We start from the raw sequence: 20,936 nt of genomic DNA, 5'->3' as shown, positions 1-20,936 counted from the left end.
CTTCTGTCGCATCCTGTGCCCAGGGCAGCCCTTCTGTCGCATCCTGTGCCCAGGGCAGCCCTTCTGTCATCATCTTTTTTCAGTGCCAACATTTTGTGGTTGGTGTTAGAGCTCTCCATAACATCACTTTCAAACGACTCTATAACTCTAAAGTCTAAATTGTCATGTTCTTCTGAGGGCAAAACGCCAAAAGATTCTTCTTGACCGTCCAAAGAAGTCTGTGCACTTTTCTCCATACCAGACTTCTGCAATCTAGGCAGAAACTTTCCAGATTCAAGCTCAGACTTTCCATAAAAATGACTTTCGTTTTCAGCATCATCTTCAAGAGGTTTAAGATCATCCTGCGGATCCTCATACATTTCTCCTTCAGAAAGAGTAGGTGCAACTACCTCATCTTTCTCAAAAAAAGAAGATTCAAAATCAGATTCACTTTCTACTCCGGGAGACAATTCCGATGGCGATATTGGACGGAAGTGAGTACGTGGGGAGATTCTTATGGATCTATATTGTGTTTTATCCACTCCACAGATTCTTGCATGGTTCAGCTCGCGCTCTGAATCTGAACACAAGGCTTTTGGTTTACAAGTAGAATTACTGGTAATGCCTCCAGGTTCAAATGAACACTCGACATGAAGAAGCTGTGAAAATCTTTTGTTCAGCTCAAATGAAGAGAAAGAGTAGCCCAGTCCTGGCTCATCACCCCATGTCCCAAGGTTTTCATGCAAAAAGGAAATCAATTTGCTTGAGATTTTATCTTCACTATGTTCATCTTCTGATGAAACAAGCGGCCGCCACCACTGCCTATGGCCAGGAGCAAAACTGTTTCCTGGAGTCATAAACACATCTGTCCCCGCTATGGTAACAACATCCGGAGCTGCACACTGTAACAAGCTACCTTTAGCTGAATCTTGGGGCGCCAGTGCCCACTCAGCCTCGCCGTCGAGATTTTTAAACTCCCCATAGACACCTCCAGGAATGAATGAGTTTTCTTTCATGTGGTTTATATCCCACGGTTTGGATGGAGTTGCGTAGTCTCCACAATCAACCTTTAATGAATCACTGGAAAGAAATGTTCTCATTTCTAGAAGTTCTTTGCAACCTTCCCAAAGATGGTACTCGGACCTTTGAACAGCTTTACTGGGCTTAACATTGCTTGTTGTATTGGATTCATGACAATTAAAAACATTTACATCTAGTGGGAAGATCGGATCCTCCACTCTTTCAGAATTGTCTTCGAGGTTTGTCCATGGGTCTTTGATAACCCCTGAGCTGTATCCATGTGTATGATGGCTGTTTTTTCTCTTTGCCTCTATAGCATCACCTATCTTCTCATTTTTCTTTTCTAGCTGAATGCCACAAAGGGACTCCAGTTTTGATTTTTTGCCCGGAGACAACCCCATTTCCCCAGTGAAAGCAGAGCTCTGCATAAATGAAGTTGTACAAGGGTCTTGAAAGGGTAAATTAACTCTAGGAATTATGTAATCTGAGTTTTCTGCATTCAAGTGACTGTAATCTTCAAAATGACTGCTCAGAACCTCTGAATCTGATCGGGTTCCTTCTGAATGCGACCATGGACTGCATGTTCTAGTGGAGAGGTTTGAACACTGTTCATGTTCATCAAAGGCACTGTTTTTGGTCCATAATAGTAATCGCGACTGAGTTTTCCCAAACTTATTCATGCTGGAACAAGACTCCGATTTGCCTCGCTCATTTAACATCTGCTCCGTGGGCAGCGAAAGTACATTGTTTCTGCATTGCGCTTCAAACACTGAAAAATAAGAGCTGCATCCATCCAAAAATAAATCTCGACTGCCTGCATGCATGGGAGTACTAAGCGTTGTGCTGTCTAAAAAAGGGGAAAGGGTACTGGGTGAGTCAGCTTCCAAACTCTCCCCATCTGCATCCAGGGAGCTAGAGGATGAACAGGACTCCCAAAATTGAGCCAATTTACTATAGTCTTGCAGGAAAAGTTCTTCAGCACCAATAGAACTGGTTGAATCTTTCCATATTGCACTCCCCCCCAGCAAATCCTCATCTTTTAACACTTTGCAAGATTCAGCCTCAAAATCACTTTGCAGTTTGCCCTTTTGTCGAATTATTTTCAAGATTCGACTTTCTCCTTTTACCTTATCTGAGGCACCAGGATCCAACATGGATTGATCAAAATTTACTTCATAGAAGTGTGTATATTCTATCGGATGAACATCATCCAAATAGTTGTCCTCTGGAAGAGAACAGTTAAAGGTCCTTTTGGGATCACTTGCTTTTGTTCTGACTGTAGGTAATTCTATAAAATGGCCCCCTATAAAGGTACCTGCTGCGAGGTATGTTTTGTGAATATCGTGGTTATTTACAATCTCAGAAAACTCTTCCATCTCTTCTGTTGCGTTTTGCCAAGTCGGATGTTTTTTATATGCAGTTTCCAATTTGCTTTTACTGTTCAGAGGAATAAAGTATTGTGTTATGGGTTCAGTATACCACAAGGGCTCCTCTCTGAATTCTGTGTCTTTTTTCTTCTCTTTAAAGACCTTTCCTTCATGGTGCAGGTCTTTCCATGCACATTCTTTTACCTGACGATTTACTTTTTTGCAGAGTGAATTTACAGATCCCACTTTATTACTGCTTGCTGAAACATTTTTTCTCCCAATATTTGACACAATTTTAGGGCTGGTTTTACCCTTCTTGTTCCGGACATTCCTAATCTTTTGCCTTACTTTGATAAAACGTGTTTTAGTTTCTCTCTGGTTACCACTTGAGCTTGAGCCTGCTTCACTCGATCCAGATGACCATGATCGAGGGCGGATCTTTCCATAGGATTTGCGCCTTACAATTTTTGATCCATAAGTTTTAGAATCTGTAGCTGTGTTACTAAACGTATTCTCTTTCTCGATTTTGCCCTTCCTCCGTTGGTTCTTTATAGGCACGAGGACAGAAGCTCCATAAGTCTTGTTGATTACAATTTCATTCTCACTATTGCAATTTTTTGGTGATGGAGATTCTGGGCTCGTTTGTGGGGCAGTAGAAGACGAGGAGCTGCTAGAAGAGCAGATTTTTGACTTGTTCCACACAGTCATTATTTCCTGCAGGCAAACTGGCTTTTCTGACAAAGGTGGAAAAGCTTCATAATACCTGTAATAAAGGGGGGGGAAAGAAATTTAATGCACATACTACCACAAAATGTTATCAATTAGCAAATGTCCCTGCCACATTCTGAAAGAACTTTTGATTGCTCAATAGACTCCTGGCTCACTTGTGTGATGCTCATGAAAAAAATGATCAGTCACAAATACAATTGCACATCAAAGCTGGAAGCAGCTTAAGTTGCTGTTCAGTCCAAAAAGCCTACATTTTAATTAGGCTCGCTCTGAAAAAGTAGTTTGGTATTGTATTTCAGACGGGGTTTAACTGCAGGTAAAAATAAAACAAAAGACTTCAGTATCAAAGAAATTGGATCATTTACACAGCTTCAAATTTTCAGTTTCAGCTTTTAATATAGCAGTGCCTTGTTGATCTTATTTTGTCCTACCCATGCTTTTTAACATTATCCAAACCTCATTTAAAATCTAAACTCAATACATGTTCAAATATCTGGTTTAAAAGATATTTACATTTCAGCCTGGGCCTTTCTTGCTGGAGATGATGTAGCTTCTGGTGACAGCAATCCATCTTCATTCTTGCTAGTCTTCTCATCTGTTAAATAGGAATACATAGGTCATTACCATCATATATATTCACAGACACAAATTCTGTATGTCTGGTTTTGACATTTTTACCATGCTATATTGCAGTGATCCCTAACCTTTCCGCTTCATAGACCTGTGGTAGAGACAGGAAGGGCTCAAGGGCAGCACACGGTACGGAAGCTGTCCACGTTGGCTGTGGCAGGAAGGAACAGTGTCTCACATTTTGTTTAGCCAATCAAGCAAGCCAGCTTAAGAGGTTGGCTGAATGATATGATATGAGAGGACACAAATCCTCATCACAGTGAACTCTGCAGGTGACCAGGATGGCTGCAGTCTGGTACCAATGGACATCCCTGTGGTTGGGGACCTCTGTATAGTGAAATTGTTGCAACAGTGAAGCTTGAACACCACATGTAGGTTTGAACTTGGAAATACCAGGACTTACTTATGATAATGAATAACAAATTGCAAAAAAACCCCAATTTTTAATCTGTATATCTATCAAAAAAAAAAAAAAAAAAAAAAAACACATACACATAATATTATTAATGCCAAAACTGCCACCAGCCTTACAATATAGGGCACGGTACTAATGTAAAGGCCAACAAATTCAGACTGAGCAAACAAAAAGTTTATAGTACACTTAAGAACAGGAAATTGCTTACAGGCACTTTTTAAAGAAGAACTTGAGTGCATGCAAAGTCCTGCTTTGTAAAGAAGGCAATTCCAATTTAAAAGCCTTTACAGAGTAACCCCACACGTCCTGGTCATACAGAGATTAGTTAAAAATCCATGACCTTTACCTTTGTTTGTCACCGGCTGTTCACCTTGGCTACTCTGGAGATCTTTCAGTTTGGAGCAGAGCTCTTCAACTAAAGTTTCGATTCCAGAACTCTAAAAAAAAAAAAAAAAAAAAAAAAGAAGAGAATGCATGACTAAACAAAACTCACCATTACATACTCATGAATTACGGACACTAACGAGTGTGCAGAAATGTAAAATCATGTCACTGGGATGCACTAGTTAGCAATATTTGTGTTAAAAGAAATACATTCCTCTTAAGCATCTGTAGTAGGACAAATAACATCATTTACTAGACTAGCAGTCAAACACAAGCATTCTTTGTGAGCTTCAGGCTGAGGGGGAAAAAAAACAAAAACATGGCACAATGAGCAATTGATACCCACCAGCAACATTGACCTGTAATTGAAGTCCAATACATAAATATTTTACACACACACCAAAACATTTCCATTATTTCCAGATCTTAATCAATGTTAGATTTAAGCATTTTCAGGTAGCAATCAAGAAAGCGTTTTATAATTCTGTAGGTGTTGGATTACTTATGTCAAACTTGTACGGCTACTGTTATAAAAAGCATTAAATGACTAAGCAAAAAAAAAAAAAAAAAAAAAAAAAAAAACCAACCCCGTGGAACATTTTGCAATAACAAGCCTACCAAACAAACATCAGCTCTGGTGATATAACCCTTTTCACCCACAAAACATGCACTACTGAAGGCAAAAAAATAGTACTGGTAACAGCCAGATGAACTTTCCACCTTCTTACCATAACTCAAGGAGTGAAGTTTCTGAAACAGATTATTTGTTCCTGTATCACACACGTCTTACACCAGCTGACATTCTGCATGCTGTTGTACTGCGCGGTACATAGTAAGCAAGGGCTAAGGGAGGGGTACAGAAAAAAAAAAAGGGGGGGAGGCTCACTGTGCCAAACCCCAGAGTTCACACTACCATCTTGCCAGAAAATAAGGTGGAAACTGAACTGTCAAGCTTTCAAAAGCAATACAAGTCCATTCAAAAAAAGTGAATAGTTAATACTGATACCTCAAAGTATCAAGAATATTAACATTTCAGTCCTTTGTGTGGTAACTGTCCACAAGGAATATAGACAGACAGTTTATCCTGAACAGTTATTCCAATCAGATCTTCAAAATTCAGAAAATGAAACAAAGCTCTTGCCCTATGTTCTTTGAGACTGGTTCAGGATCTCCCAGGAATATGAAGAGGGTATAAATACGAGGCAGAGCACAAACAGAATCCACATATCACCCATAACGCCAGCTACTGACAAACTTCTCTCTGAAGACCTTCAGTCACTAAATATTTGGTATAGTGTTACCTACTGAGGGAGGCAACAGCTCTGCAAACACACAAACAATTTTGTTACCCATGAATCTTGTTCCTAAGCCAGCAGAACAAAATCTCAGTACAGCCAAATTAGCAATTACGTTTTCAGGGAACTGAATATATTTAAAAAGGAACTAACAACTAATACATTTAGGATTTTGTTGTATACATATACTGGTGTTTCTCTCATTCCACCCCATCCTGTTAAAATGCAGGCAGGTTTTGCCCCACTGGGGAAAAAAGACAAAAGGATTGTTTGGAAATTGCTAGAATGTAGCAAAATGATTCTGGTTACAAGGCCTTTTTTTTCCTGTACGAAAGAGCACGAAAATAGGTGTTTGAATATGCTATCTAGCAATGGGCATCTTGTTCATTTTGATTAGTGACAAATAAAAGAAGGGGAACAGGCAGAATTTGTGCTGGGGACATGCAGGCACATCATATTGCTTTTCCTGGAATGTGGGCTGTCGCAGGAAGGATTAAGCAGCTGTTGTGTGCTAGTCAGCTGCTAAGCCACGTGAGGTAAGGCACAGGGTGATTCACCCAACGCAATCACTGCAACACATATTTACACCTCAAATAATGACATCAATGACAAGATGAATAGATATCCCTGTATCATTCACATAAAACTCAAGTCTTAAAACATTTAAACTTTTTTTTGTCAAATTGCTAATGCCAAACATGAATGTATAAGTTGCAAGAACACTGCTTACGTGGGAAAGTAAGCTGAAGAAAAGAGACCAGAAAGTCTTTATTATCTTAATAAGGAGCCCTCTCTTCCTAAGTCTATAGAAACAGTGGAAGGGGGAAAAAAAAAAAAAGTGTTCAGCAGAGAACTTTGTCCTTTATATCCAAACATTAAAAAGAACTATAGATATTGCATGCCTTACCCACAATCATGCATCTCAATGTCTGCAAACAACCCGCTGACAGAATCACATGACAGCACTTGGCTAAAGGTTTGAACTAAATATAGCCTGGACAGCATAGATTTTAAAGTGGAACAGCAGCAATCTGAAGCAAATCTAAAAATCACAAAAAACTCTGCCAAACAGCATAACAATGCGTGTAACGAACAGCAAAAGCAAAGTGAAAGAAAAGGGATTGTTGGCTTGCAGGTAACACACTTTAAACATATTACTTGGTAACTATTTTTAGCTGCAGCAAATGAACCAGATGGTCTGCATCAGCTAGGAAAGTGCAGCATGAGGAAAATGATTTTTTAGATGTTAATTTTATGGCTCTTTAACAATGCTAAGTAACTTTTATGACATCCCCCTAAAGCTGGAAGGCAAATATTTTTCTATTCTTTCCAGCATCAGAAAAGCATTGTAAACTCAGTTTGCTGATTTTCACTCACTCAGTCTCTTAACATTCCCTTTCTTATTACAAATTTAGGGCTGGATAACAGACTAACTGATGTCGAAAGGAAACTGCAAATCTGTTTCAGATAGCCAAAATGATAATTGGTGTCAGTTAAACTAACCTGGGAGCCACAAACTACTACTATTGTTCAAAGAACCCCCAAGCAACCTCTGGAGGAAACCTGAAACAAAAAAAAAACTGCTCAAAGTCAGGCCGGTGCCTGAAGACAACCAGGAGAAATGGCCACCACAAACTAGACTAACCGCACTAAGCCGGGATAAACTAGTAGAGTGCAACAAAAAGCAATCTACAAGTGAAACTGTTCTAAGAACTCCTAAGAGCAACTGAAAAACATTAATGAATGTAAACAGAAAACATTAAAATTATACCCATTCTGTCACCTGTATCTCAAACTTTCCCTCCTACAGCTACAGGGGCTGAAGAATCCTCAGTGTTTGGCCCCTGAACCACTATAGGAAACAGTACGTGTGCAGTGACTGGAAGATCAAACTACAAAGTTTCAAAGGAGGCATCAGGTATCAACAATCCATCCATTGCTAATAAATCTTTAGCTACTGTAGCACTTCAGACTTTTTTTGTCAACAGTAGGATGTTTTACCCTTAGTAACCAGATTAAAATACTAATAAAATAATATCACATCAGAAAATTCACATAAAAGAGAATTGAAGCACTGGAAAGTTTTTAGGTATAACAGCCACAAAATCCAAAAGGTAGGCAAGGAGGTTGACAGTTGTCAGAAAGCAAACTTACTTCATCTGAAGCTGAAAGCAAACACTGAACTGCAGCCTGTTTCTTTATTTCCTCCATCGAGAGGTCCGAACTTTTCTTCTTGCCCTTTCCCCACTTCTTACAAGCTCCTTTTTCCCAGCCCAAAAAGATGTCGTTTTCCTGCAATACAAAGATAGAATGAGAATAAGCTTCTTAATGCAGTAATTTACTACTTTCTGCTACTAGAAAACATTCCAAGTGAATTAAGACTGGCAAGGATATGTGCACTTTGCACTATTGGTTTACATTTAATAATGCACAAAATCAGGCAGAATCAGAACACGCCTGAATACCACAACCAGATTGGTTTAATCAGCAAATTAACGAGAATCAATGTGTAACAAACCAATTGTGATAACTGCCCAAAGGTTTTAGCTTAGTAACTCAGCAGCAGAAAGTAGTTGAACAACAGATAAACCCATCGACTATTATCAAACTAGTTGACTATGACTATAGGACATTTTTACAAGAGTTTTTTTTTCTTTTTGCTTTTAAAAAAGAAAAAAAGCCCTAGATCCTCCGTAGCAAGTCCCGCGTGGGTTCTCATTCCAGGGCTCGTTCTGTCCAAGGCCGCCATCATCTTTCTTCCCTGTGTGTCCTGATCTCGCACTACAGAGATGCAAGTTTGGGCGTCATGGCTTTCTCCAGATGTTACAAATATATATTGTATTTATGACCCAACTTTTCAATAAGCACCCAAAAATAGCGTGGTGGTTACTAAAAAGTGCCAAGTAGTGCACCCAAATAAAAGGGTCTGGGAAGAACACTTATTAATATAAAAACATTAGATTTGGGATCCAACAGGTGGATGGCGATGCCAACAGGTGGATCCCAAAGGCAACGCGAGTAGAACGCGGAGCCCTGACTTTTAAAATAATGACTCCTGTGCGCAGTAGAGTTTAGGTCCAAGTTTTTATTGTTATTAGATCATTCTGACTTGGTCATTTTAGAGGTAGATGGCAAGACAAAACAGTGTGGGTGCCCCTGCATTACAGAACATTTCCTGATAGCACATGCCTGATAAAAGCCCACAGCCTCCTCGAATATATGAAAAAGTATACCAGGAGGCCGAAGGCTTTCCCTTCAGTCTTTACTGTCCCATTGGTAAAAATTGAAGAGGACCTTAATAAAGGACCAAAATAAAAAAGTTTTACGTGTTTATAACATAAAAGCTTCTACAGCTATGAAGCCATCTGATCATTTCTAGTCAGTCAGTGTAGCACTGCTAAAACAAAATCTTTTGACATTTGTGTGAACCAAGCCAATGGTTGTGGTAAACCTATTACTGATGATGTGATACAAAGTAACATTTAAAAAAAAAAAAAAGTAAATTGCATCACTACTATATAGACAGCATCTTCTTCTAAAATGCCATCATCTGCCATAAAAAGTGTAACGTTTAAACTAGAATAAAATCCTATGTGACTTGCCTATCCACGATCCCCCACACCCCATCTTTCTTCATGATATTTGGCCATCCTGATTGGCTGGGCCGGCGCAACTCGCATGCAGGTGTGGGGGTGCTCACTGATTTCCAGCACGCACAGAGAAAGCTGGGAATGCCGGGTATCCTAAGCTGGCACTGAGCTTGAAAAGCTTTTTCACCAGAAACCCAGTGTAATCAGATAGGTAGGGGAGGTTCTTGCAGAAGGGGCATAGTCAGTCCCTTGCTGCAACAATGACCTGTCTGAAAGTGGAATTTTAGTACTGCTTTAAATAGGAACCTGGCTGCACAAGGGATAAAGGGGGTCACCACAGAAATGGAGAACAGTAATGCTCGAAAACCGTTATCTTTGTCCATTCCTTTCTGCTGGTCACCAACTTGGAACCAGTTTGTACCTATCATGTTCACATCACACAGCATATTCCAGGCAAATCACCTACTAGAAAAAAAAACAAACAAGTTGACAGCCCTAATACATTCACAACAGCAGCTCTTGTTCCTTCATTAGGCAGGCAGCATATATCACATGGCAAAAAAAAAAAAACTTTTAGCAGTTATTTCTTGAAGTGGACCTAAACTAACATTAGAACAATATTAACATTATTCTCAATTAATTCCACTGGAATGTCAGTTTGTATCAATGATAAATAAAATATTCATTGTATGTATGGAAGGGGACATCTTGTGTGTGGCAGGGTGATATTGCCATCCACTCACAAGCCTCCCTCCCTGTTGTAACCAATAAAAAAGTCAGTGTGTTGTTTTATGTGATAGTTTGGTGATGATGTCATAGATGTTAACTACAGATCAGGCACCTTAAATTTGACAGCCATATCAGAGTTCTAAAGCACTCAATTTGCCCTGATTGGTCAGGAAGTTTATTGCTTTTTTGCCTGAACAGAGGAGATCAATCTCACGAGACTTCCCTTTTGCCACGGCTCTGTAGAGCCCAGAAAAAGACAAGGGAGTTTGACAATTTAGGGGGTTGAAAGCGTTAGTTTAGGTCCGATTTATGCATGTGAAACAAGGGATACATCATACCTGTTCCTGAAGGTCATAGTCATAGCTGTCATGCAGCAGAAGTCTTAAAACATATCTTGTGTAAATCATGGCATCAATACCACATTTCTCCAGCTCTTGTCCCAGCCAGGTCTGGACTGGGTCTAAAGCACGAAGCATCGACATTTCAAAGACAGAAACAGGGCCGGGAAATGAGCCTAAGGTGCCTTCAGATGGTAAACCATCCACAACTGTACAGATAGGGCGCATGAATCTAGGTGGTTGGCATTTCTAGCGCATTAGGCATTTTTGGTAAGATCTTGCTTTAGAAGGTGGAAGAGATCTTCATTCTAGGAATCTGATGAAATGCTTTAATTCCAGGAAGATCATTTATCATTGTTGTCATTTAGCCTTCTTATTCTTCAGGCATTACTGAAAGAAGACATCCTATGGGGATACACATTGACATGTGTTTTCCATATATTTTCACATTGAGAGAAGGGTTACCTTTATGGCAGAACCTGGTGGGGAAAAAAAAAAAAAAAAAAAAAAAAAGATTTGTTAATCTAATATCAAATCCAATACCAAAATGCTTTGAATGGAACTTTCAGCCCTCTATGGGGGCACACCACCTCCACAACCACCCCCAACTAAAAGCCTAGCTACAGCAATCAGCACAGAGTAAGGAATAAAAGGAGACAAGCAACTGTGGGGCAGGGTCTCTATAATTTGTATTGCCAGGAAAAAAACGGTGTAGAGCAAGAAATAGATAAAAATTTACTTTCCACAATAAAGATGCACCAGGAAAAGAGTAAATCTCAATTAACAAATCAATCACAGACAGGTATCCACATTTAAGGATTTTCCTACACTACTATTGACAACCCAAACAGATACATACAGCAATAAAAAAGTGACTGAGGTCCTAACCCTTATTTAGAAATAATTTTGCCTTTACATATATTTTAGGTCTTGCGGTAACTTTCTAAGGTTCCTCAAATAGATGCAGCAATCTATCTGCATTGGCATTTGATAAATAAAAAGTAAGTTCCTGGTATATTACACAGCATTATTACTCAGGGATTAAAAAGCAGCTTTGACTCACTTTCACAGGCTCACTCACAGCAAGATAAACCAAGGACAGCTTACATGTCATTACGCTTGTAAAAATAGCTAACACAGGTAAGCGGCATACTCCCCACCTCCTAGATTGTAAGCTCTTCTGGGCAGGGTCCTCTCCTCCTCCTGTGTCACTGTCTGTATCAGTCGGTCATCTGCAACCCCTATTTAAATGTACCGTGCTGTGTAATATGTTGGAGCTATACAAATCCTGTTTATAAATAATATTGCTCCCAATCAAGTCTATACAATGTATACACAACATTAATAGGGATTGCATTGTTTATAAACATAATATTATCAGAATATTTTTAAAAGTAATTTTTAGAGAAAAGATAATAGTTTTCACTGCTGCTCATGACTAACTTCTAATCTGTGCTGCAGGACAAATCTATTTATAATTATAAAATTACAGCTGTAAAGAAAAGACAGCTAATACATTTTTAACATGCCATGGCTCATGTTGGAAATATTAATAAAAAACATATTCTACAGGATTTATAAAGCGCTGTACTATAAATAGGGGTTGCAAATGACAGTGACACAGTAAGCGGACCCTGCCCTGAGGAGCTTACAATCTAGGAGATGAGAAGTACTGGGGGAAACCATAAAAAATGTTCAGAAACTATTTAGGAAGCCTGTTTATTATATCAACAAAAAAGCTAGGTAAATTGCTAGGTGTTTCTTTCAGTGAGAGTTGCTTTGATTCTTGGATAATACATGATGTCTGGAGGTGCTGATGTAGCAGAAGCTGGCAAATGAAGTACTACAGCATGCAGTCTACATGTAAATCATGGTCACAATTCCTCAATTATGATTACAAAAAAACAAATGAATCTGAAAGTCAAAGAGGAAACAAACAGACTTGGGGGGTGTTGTAAAAGTATTGATGTCTCATGACAGCTAGACAAAGGAAATCATTACAAAACTACTGCAACAATGGTGCAATCACAGAGACAGAAGGCTGAGAAACTTGAATACTGTAATCAGCAAGAGGGAAAAAAATAGATGCATCTGTTTCCAATGTTTATCTATTTCTTGTAGATATACAACTTTAAACAAGCTTAGTTAAATGTGGACCACTCACTGCTGGTTGAATGCACCATTTCTTAGTAAACTCTACAATACATAAAGCCTAGTGCAAAGTGAAAATGAACTGATCCCACTAGTCTGCAATCCTGCTGAAAACATAAGCTACATCCTCTAAATCCCTGATAAACAAGATTATACAACTAACAAAGCCAGCATGGTGCAAGTTCTTTAACGCCCAGGTAATACTGGAAGACATTGGTTATATTATAATAAGTGTATCACTGCAAATAATCCTATTCAGCTGACACAGCAATGTATCTAGTCTGACCTTATAAATAAATCCTAATTTAGGATACCTTCCTTCAGCATGATTCTTCATTAGATGCAATACAAAAAGTAGGAGTGGGTGATGATCCCAAGCATGCAGCCCCTTTCCTGCACCTCCTTCCCGAACAGCTCACCTCACATGAACCCAGCATGGCAAAAAGCAGGAAAAACACACACAAGATGTCTGATCACCATGCAGCCCCTCCTCCTATACACCAAGCATGGGCGGAGGAGCAGAATGATGACTTCCAGCAGGAGGAGGAGAGATGTTCACAGATGACACTGGGAGAGGGAGGAGTGACTCCCTACGATGTGATCAGGATCTAGTTCACACTGTCAGATTGCATCAGCCCCTCATAGCCCATGGAGGAGGTGACACGATGATTGCATGTTACTGTAAGCTTACAGCTGCAGGGAGGCTCTATATTTCATAAACCTGTACAGGGACATTCCCAGCCTATAGGAGGGTGCTCATCAATTCAATTATTAGTGTAACACATGGGTAGGGGTGGTTTAAGCTACTAATAGCTTCATTTATTATATACAATAGGGAATCAAAAGCGGCAGCAATGGTGTGCTTTACATCAGCCAACTTCTGATCACACACATCCATCCCCCTCCCCCTTCCTTTACATATTATTAGATACATACACCTAGGCAGGTAACTATTGTACATTGCAATTATACAAACCTCACCTATTACAATCTGTTCTTTTTTATGTGTTGAGAATTAAAACTGACACTGCAAGAAAGATCTGTCACTAAATGTATCTAATGAGCACCTACAGGAGGAACAACAAGTCCCAGAAGGTGCTGACAATGTTACTGGCTACAGGAAGGCAATAGGTCTGATTTAATAAAGTTCTCCAAGACTAGAGAAGATAGACTTATCATAAGATAACCTGTGTGATCCAACAAGCCTGGAATGCATTCTGAGCTTGCTTTTAGTTGGCAAATTTTTCAGTCCTGGACCAAATTCCTTCTGGGTTTGGTTCTCCCACGATAAGTCTTCACCAGTCTTTATGACAGGTAGGTGTCAGTCACAAGCTCTGCCCTAATGGTTTTTCTGTTCAGAAATCCTTTTGGTTCCTTTTCCCATTGGAATACAGAACAAGTGTAAAATCATGACTATGCTAGGTTCAGTCACAAAGGCAGCTGCCAAAGCAATTATTCTATAGACACCTATGATATCTATACCTATGAGATAAATACTTGTAATGGTGGTGACAGGCACAAAAAAATGGAATCCAGATTATACAGTCCAACAACAGGCACTCAAATCTACAAAGAATACTTCCTATTCAGCAGGTGTATATGGGGGCGGCCGAGCACCCATGTCTATGGAGCAAGCATACATACCTGATGCCAGCCAACTAAGTGCCCACATTAACTAAGTATGCATATAGTCACCAAAGCAGCCAGCCACGTGCCCATGCATATACAGGATGCACACATCCCGGATGCCAGCCACCCAAGTAACTTTGTGTACACACTAAGCATATATCCCCAACACCAGCAGAATGGCTGCTATTAAAACATTTTTATGCCTGCATATACACTGCATAGAAATGGGCACATACCTGATGCCAGCCACGTGCCTATGTCTATGCAGCATGCACACATCATCCCGGATGCCAGCCACATGCCCATGTCTATGCAACATGCACACATCTCAGATGCCAGCCCAGTGCACAAGTCTATGCAGCATGCACACATCTCAGATGCCAGCCCAGTGGCCATGTGTATGCGCCAAGCATACATCCCCAACACCAGGAGAATACCCTCATGCCTGCATACATAAATTCCAAATTTTAACAAACCAAGTACTCATGCACCAAGTCTACCACCCAAAGCCAGTCTTTTTCCACAAAGAGACAAAAGTCTTGTAAACCTCTTGATTTACAAACTACCCCAAAGATAACCCTAAGAATTTACACCCATAACTGCATGGGGTCTTCAATTCTCATCCAACAGGGGATCACTGAGGGCTCCCCATCCACCTGCACCAGGCTAAACACTTTGCTGCACAGGTAATGCTCACCTGTATGAACACCAAATCACTTTCACTAGACCTAATCTCATGGTGATGGGGGGGGGAAACACAGCACACTTGCTCAATTTCAACCATTCCAGTAAAAATAACACAAAACAACTGCCATGCACACCAATATACAGCACACTCTGGTGTTTTTTTAACCCCAATAAGTGTGAATGGTCATGTGACCATATCATTCATTCTCTGAGTAGCCATAGAGAGTATAAGTGTAGATGTGAATACTGGAATTACTATATAATGATATATATACCTAATATGTTATATAATGTCTATGTCCGGTATTGATGTTAATGAGAAACATGAATGTTGTGTTTGAATAACGGAGATCACTAGCAGGAATCCATAACAGACTTTCACCTACACTCTGTGTACAATAATAATAAGAAAATCTGTGCTACAAGCAGCATAACATGGGCCAGCAATGGGTACAGGGGGTAAGAAGATTACAAGGAGCAAACAGTGCAACAGTGAGGTAGCAGAATACCAGGAGAAAAGGGGAAGCAATGTGCAAGGAGAAAGGGTGCACCTGGAGGGTAGTAGGGGCAAAAAGAAGTGGCATGCAAGGGGCAAGCAATGCACCATGAGGGTAGCAGGGTACCAAAGGTAATGGGGAAGTGACATCTAGGGGGCAAGCAATGCTCAAGGAGGGTAGCAGGGTGCTAGGGGAAGTGGCATGCAAGCAGCATATCCGGAGGGTAAGGTGCCAGGGGCAAGCAGTATGCCCAGGGTACAGCAGGATACAAGGGGCAACCAGAGCACCATAGGGGTAGTAGAGAAGCAGTATGCTGAGTAAGCAGGATACAAGGGGTAATTAATTTACCAAGGGGCAAGCAGAGCACCATAGGGGTAGTAGGGTGCCAGGGGCAACAGAGAAGCAGTATGCCCGGGGTAAAGCAGGATACAATGGGCAATTAGTTTACCAGGGGGGGTAATAGGTTGCCAGGGGCAGGCAGTGTGTGGGGCAGTTAGTAAGCTGGGTGTCAGTTCCGGGATCTCCGGTCCTCAGCACACATAATGGTCGCGGATTTCCCAGCAGTGACGACGTTAAATAACGGGCAGCCTATAGCCGAGTAACAAGGTCACACACACGTCCCCTATGGCGACCATTACACCCACACAGCAGGCCAGACACACCAAGCACGACCCAGGGCCAGCGAGCAGCGGCCGGCCGGCAAAGGACGACTGGAAGCTAGGAAGAAGAAGCCATGTTGGAAAAGGCCACAGACTAAAAACCGGCTATCACACAGCGAATACATCTTACCTGCCAGCACAGTGCGGCTACCGAGACAACCCGAACAACTTACACGACGATAACAAAACAAGGAAACAATAAAAACTAACCCGAAGTCTCCTGTGTGACTCCTCCGAGTCTTTGCTCACCCGCTCCAGGAGTGACGGAGAAAAAGATCCTCACGGACCCGCCCACTTCTCGCCCCCTGACGTCACGCCTGACGATCCTTTAGTATAGCGCGCATGCGCAACCAACTTGTAGAGCGCGGGATCGGTCTGTAGGGGCGGTTGGGGGGCTGCACGAGCCTGTGATTGGTAACGAGGGGGGGTCTCGTGCACTGACCGTTAAACCAAATGAACAACAATGGCGGGAAAAGTTGCCCTATGTTGTGAATGGTTTTAGGGAAAACATACAAAATGGTGTAAAATGTATTGGTTGCCCATGGCAACCATGGTTCCTAAAATGAAAATGGCTGTAGTTGGGTATCTAGGGCTTATAATGATTTTCAACTTTTTTGGTTGAAAAGTATAGGGAAAGAATAAACCTTGGTGTGTAAAGTGAGGGGGATTCATGCTTAGGCCTTGTCTACGTATAGAGTTGGTACAAAGGCCTACAAATCTAAATAGATTGCTTGGATGAGGGGTCTCCTATCCATGTCCCATTACTATTCATTGCAATGAATGCAGATAACGGCCTACATGCATGGTTGGTGCTTGCAGAACTCAGCACATCGCAGTTATTTAACCGCATTGCATATCAAAACGTGAAAGCAGCCTTTTTCGATCCCTTGAAAAAACATTCAGTGAATTCTGTAATAATTATTATATTCACAACTCTTAGTATATGAGCATGGCGGTATATCAGGGCGGCTACATGCTCTAGCGATAAATACCCCAGGTGCAACTTGCATATTTACCAGCAGGTGGCAGTAGAGAACCACCCACTGCAATTAGTTTTCCATGGCGCTGCAGCGGGCAGATGCTACATGTAGCGCTTCCCACAAGGCAGTGGTTCACTGGCATGAAGTTACGGAACCCTACCACAACTTCACAGCCAAGTCTGTACATAGTCTTAGGGAAGCTCTCAACACTGCACTGGTACAGGGTTAATGTATTTATTTGCAAGCATGTTGGGGGAAAATGTCATGTAGCGTATTGTGCGTGAATGTACCCTGATTGTATTACTTTTATTATTCAATCAAAAAAAAACAAAAAACTGGTACAGTGCGTATAGCTTGTCACAAGTCATGTGCAAAATTTCAGTAAGCCCAAACTTTGGTGATTTAGATGAATTTCGTTGAATGTAACAGGAGGTGAATTAAGAATGATAAGTGTTACACCCTGAACCTTAGCAATAGGAAAACCATACATTGTAGAAGGCTTCTTTTTCCATGATATAGAGGATAATCAAAGCCTTAAGTAAAAGGAAACTTTCTTTTTTCATGGAACCAACGTCTTAACACGCTTCTTGGCGTATGGAATTTTGAGCAACCATAATCAGCCAAATTGGAATGGTGTAAATCGTACTCATGCACATGAGACCCCTATTAGGGTTGTAGTAGCCTCAACAAGTGTATGGTAAAGTGGGACTAAAATGTTCTCAAAGTAAAAAGTACGGGTGTTAACGCCTAAATCATTCCAATTTGTGCCCACTAATGCCAGGTTCATGAAGATATGGTTTGACTAATGTGATGTGGAGGAATGCAAGGTAACACCCAACATTCATCCCTTTTAAAGATTCCATAACTCCAGGGTGTTGGGGTCACTTTGGAGAACTTGTTTCCCCCATGAACAATTATTTGAGGTCAATTTCATTGGTCAGAAGGGGGCCTTGTGGCTATACTTTCTGCCAGAGGCGTTTCAGAAATGTAATTTTGGAAGGTCCATGCAAGAGATCTTCAACATCCAGGTAAACCAGCTCTTCATGAATCTGCCAAGACCAGTGTTTCTCAACCAGATTTACATGGAACCCTTAGGGTTCCCCAAATGGTTTCTAGGGGTTTCTTTGTGCCTCTCAGGTCAGTTTGACTGACACCAATGGTTTTTTTGGCTATCTGTAAGGGTGACATTCTTCCCAATGACCAGCAATGTAAGAATCATTCTTACTGACCAACACACTAATGTACTGTGAGTTATGGATATAGTAATTATAGTAGGGGTTCCCTAAAAGTTATTTTAAGGGTTCACTTATGTTAAAAAGTATTAGACTGGTCTAGACCATTATAAGCAAGTGAGCTTTGATTCCTCCATTGACTACATTTCACAATGTGGATGTTACAGAATCTTAACACTGAGACCCTACAACTTATTTCTTGTAATCATTATTTCATATCAGGACAGGATGTGAAGAATGATCACTCTATTGGAGACACGGGCAAAAAACAGAAAGAGATAAAATTTCTGCCCATGCTTTTATTGGTGTGTACAACTTCCTGGAACAGGAGCAACTGCATCCCCTAATTATTACACAATATTTATATATCGCTGACATATTACACAGTGCTGTACAAGGTCCATAGTCATGTCGCTAGCTGACCCTCAAAGGAGCTCACAATCCAATGTCCCTACAATAGTCATATGTCTTTGTTACAATCTAAGGTCAATTTTATTGGGGGGAAGCCAATTTAACTCACTGGATGTTTTTTTGGAATGTGGGAGAAAACCGGAGTACCCTGAGGAAACCCACACAAACACGAGGAGATCCTGCAAACTCCATGCAGATAGGGTCCTGGCCAAGATTCGAACCTGGAACCTAGCACTGCAAAGTGCTAACTTCTGAGCCACCATGCTGCCCACCTAACAACGTATGAGTATCAAATGGACAGGAAGAAATGAAAAAATGCAACCAATGGGATTGTAGCCATAAATAAAGACACCAAACTAAAGTCATCCCCACTGTAAACTAAAATCATCTTTGGCCTAAATTCCGTTTAGCTGGCTTAATATATGTGTTTGTGTGTCACAATAGACAGTAAACTCTTGATGAATTCTCATCATAAATAGCTGTATATGTACAGTGTTCATTGATGTGGCATGACATTACAAATCATTTTACAATCGTTACTGCCTCAAAATAATGAACCTACCTAAGAGCTGTTTATATATGCACCACAACATTCCTCAAATAGTGACACATACCATCCAACTGAGCTCTTAATCATGGAGAAAATAAAACTAGATTGCATCTGGAATGCTACATGACTTTGTCATAACAGTTTTAGCCCATAATTATGTTAGACACTATGAATGCTTTAATGTATTAATCTGTTAGTAGATAGCTGGCATCACTAGGGTTGCCTGGTGCATGACCCAGCTTTGGGCCTGATTTATTAAAGCTCTCCAAGGCTGGAGAGGATTCACTTTCATTAGTGAACCTGGGTGATCCAGCAAACTTGAAATTAATATGCCCCATGATTGAAAAAATTTGCTAACAAATAGCAAATCCATTTTAGGAAATCCATTCCAGATTTGCTGGATCACCCAGCTCCACTGATGACAAGTGTATACTCTCCAACCTTGGAGAGCTTTAATAAATAAGGCCCATTGCGTGGGGCTCAGTCTGAGTAGCTTTTATCCCTACCCCTGTGCATTGCTCCATTTAATTTATTCAATGGGGCCAACCTCACAACAGATGTAGGTAGTCATATATATTTCAGTATTTCCATGTAATACAGGGTGAATGGAGTCCTAAGGTGCTCCCACTTAGGCATCAGAGGAATTGGATCTTGGATCTTTAAATGCTTCACAATCCTTTTCATATCAGCTGCATTTGGCTGCATACACACATAGGATTTTCGTGATTGGAAACAATCTTTCATAATGGTTTCTAGTGACAGATGAAGGAGCTGAGTCAACAAGCTTTCCTCCCTTGTCTTGCATGGCGGTCATTCCTGATCATCATTCATCCACCATGAGGTATCCATGAACATCGGGTGACCACTGTACACAATATTATTATTATTATTATTATTATTATTAACCACCTAAGCGTTACACTGAAGTCTAGATTTCTGTACCAAAAGTGATCCACTGTTTTTCATGAAATTTTTTTTTAAATTGTAGACCTGTAACTTACAGAAATGGCGGGCGGAACACAAGATGCCGGCCGGCGGAACACAAGATGCCGGCCGGCTTCTTACCGGTCCTGCTGTCACCTGACGAAGGCACCCGATGCTGGAGAGATCGGCGGACGATGATCGATGGAGGACGACGCTGGATGAGCACAGGGGGACCAGGTAAGTATGGATGTACAAAATCTCGGGCTTAACCATCCTTGCAGTTTTTTTTTGCCCGAGCGAAGGTCGGGCTTAACTGCAAGGAGGTTAATATAATTAATATTATCACTAAACAGGATTTATATAGTGGCAACATATTACGCTGTGTTGTATAATAAATAGAGGTTGCAAATGACAGACAGATACAGACAGTGACACAGAAGGAGGAGAGGACGCTGTCCAGTGTTACAGTGTAGGAGACTCTAGTCCAAAACAAGCATGACTTTCATCTTGAGCGATCATTATCTGACTTGTGTACATACCCAGATTTATTTGATGTTATATGTTGCATTTATATAATATGCTCACTTACACCCTGCAAAAAAATTATAATACTGTAAAATCCACAAGGAATTATAAGGGTAGTCATAATTACTGTACTTGTTTTTGTTCTCCTTTGGCTGGAAGTTATTCAAGCTGGATCCTAAACAAGCTTTGCAAATAAAGAGGCCTCTGTACATCTA

At 40.7% G+C, this 20,936-nt stretch overlaps 1 protein-coding gene across 1 annotated transcript in view; it reads right to left on the bottom strand.

Moving 5' to 3' along the window:
• KIAA0232 (KIAA0232 ortholog) overlaps positions 1–16,403 on the bottom strand; it is a 25,146-nt gene extending 8,743 nt beyond the window's left edge. Inside the window, 7 exon segments of the mRNA XM_072406470.1 lie at position 1; positions 3–3,129; positions 3,609–3,690; positions 4,487–4,577; positions 7,974–8,111; positions 10,477–10,955; positions 16,310–16,403. The exon segment at position 1 is cut by the window's left edge and continues 131 nt beyond it. Coding sequence (XP_072262571.1) covers position 1; positions 3–3,129; positions 3,609–3,690; positions 4,487–4,577; positions 7,974–8,111; positions 10,477–10,704 — 3,667 coding nt within the window. The 5' untranslated portion in view covers positions 10,705–10,955; positions 16,310–16,403.
• Between the last annotated feature and the right edge of the window lie 4,533 nt (positions 16,404–20,936).

This window comes from Pyxicephalus adspersus, chromosome 3 (genome assembly GCF_032062135.1).
Source record: "Pyxicephalus adspersus chromosome 3, UCB_Pads_2.0, whole genome shotgun sequence".
In the NCBI taxonomy this organism is placed as follows: domain Eukaryota; kingdom Metazoa; phylum Chordata; class Amphibia; order Anura; family Pyxicephalidae; genus Pyxicephalus; species Pyxicephalus adspersus.
This window is presented reverse-complemented; position numbering and strand designations above follow the sequence as displayed.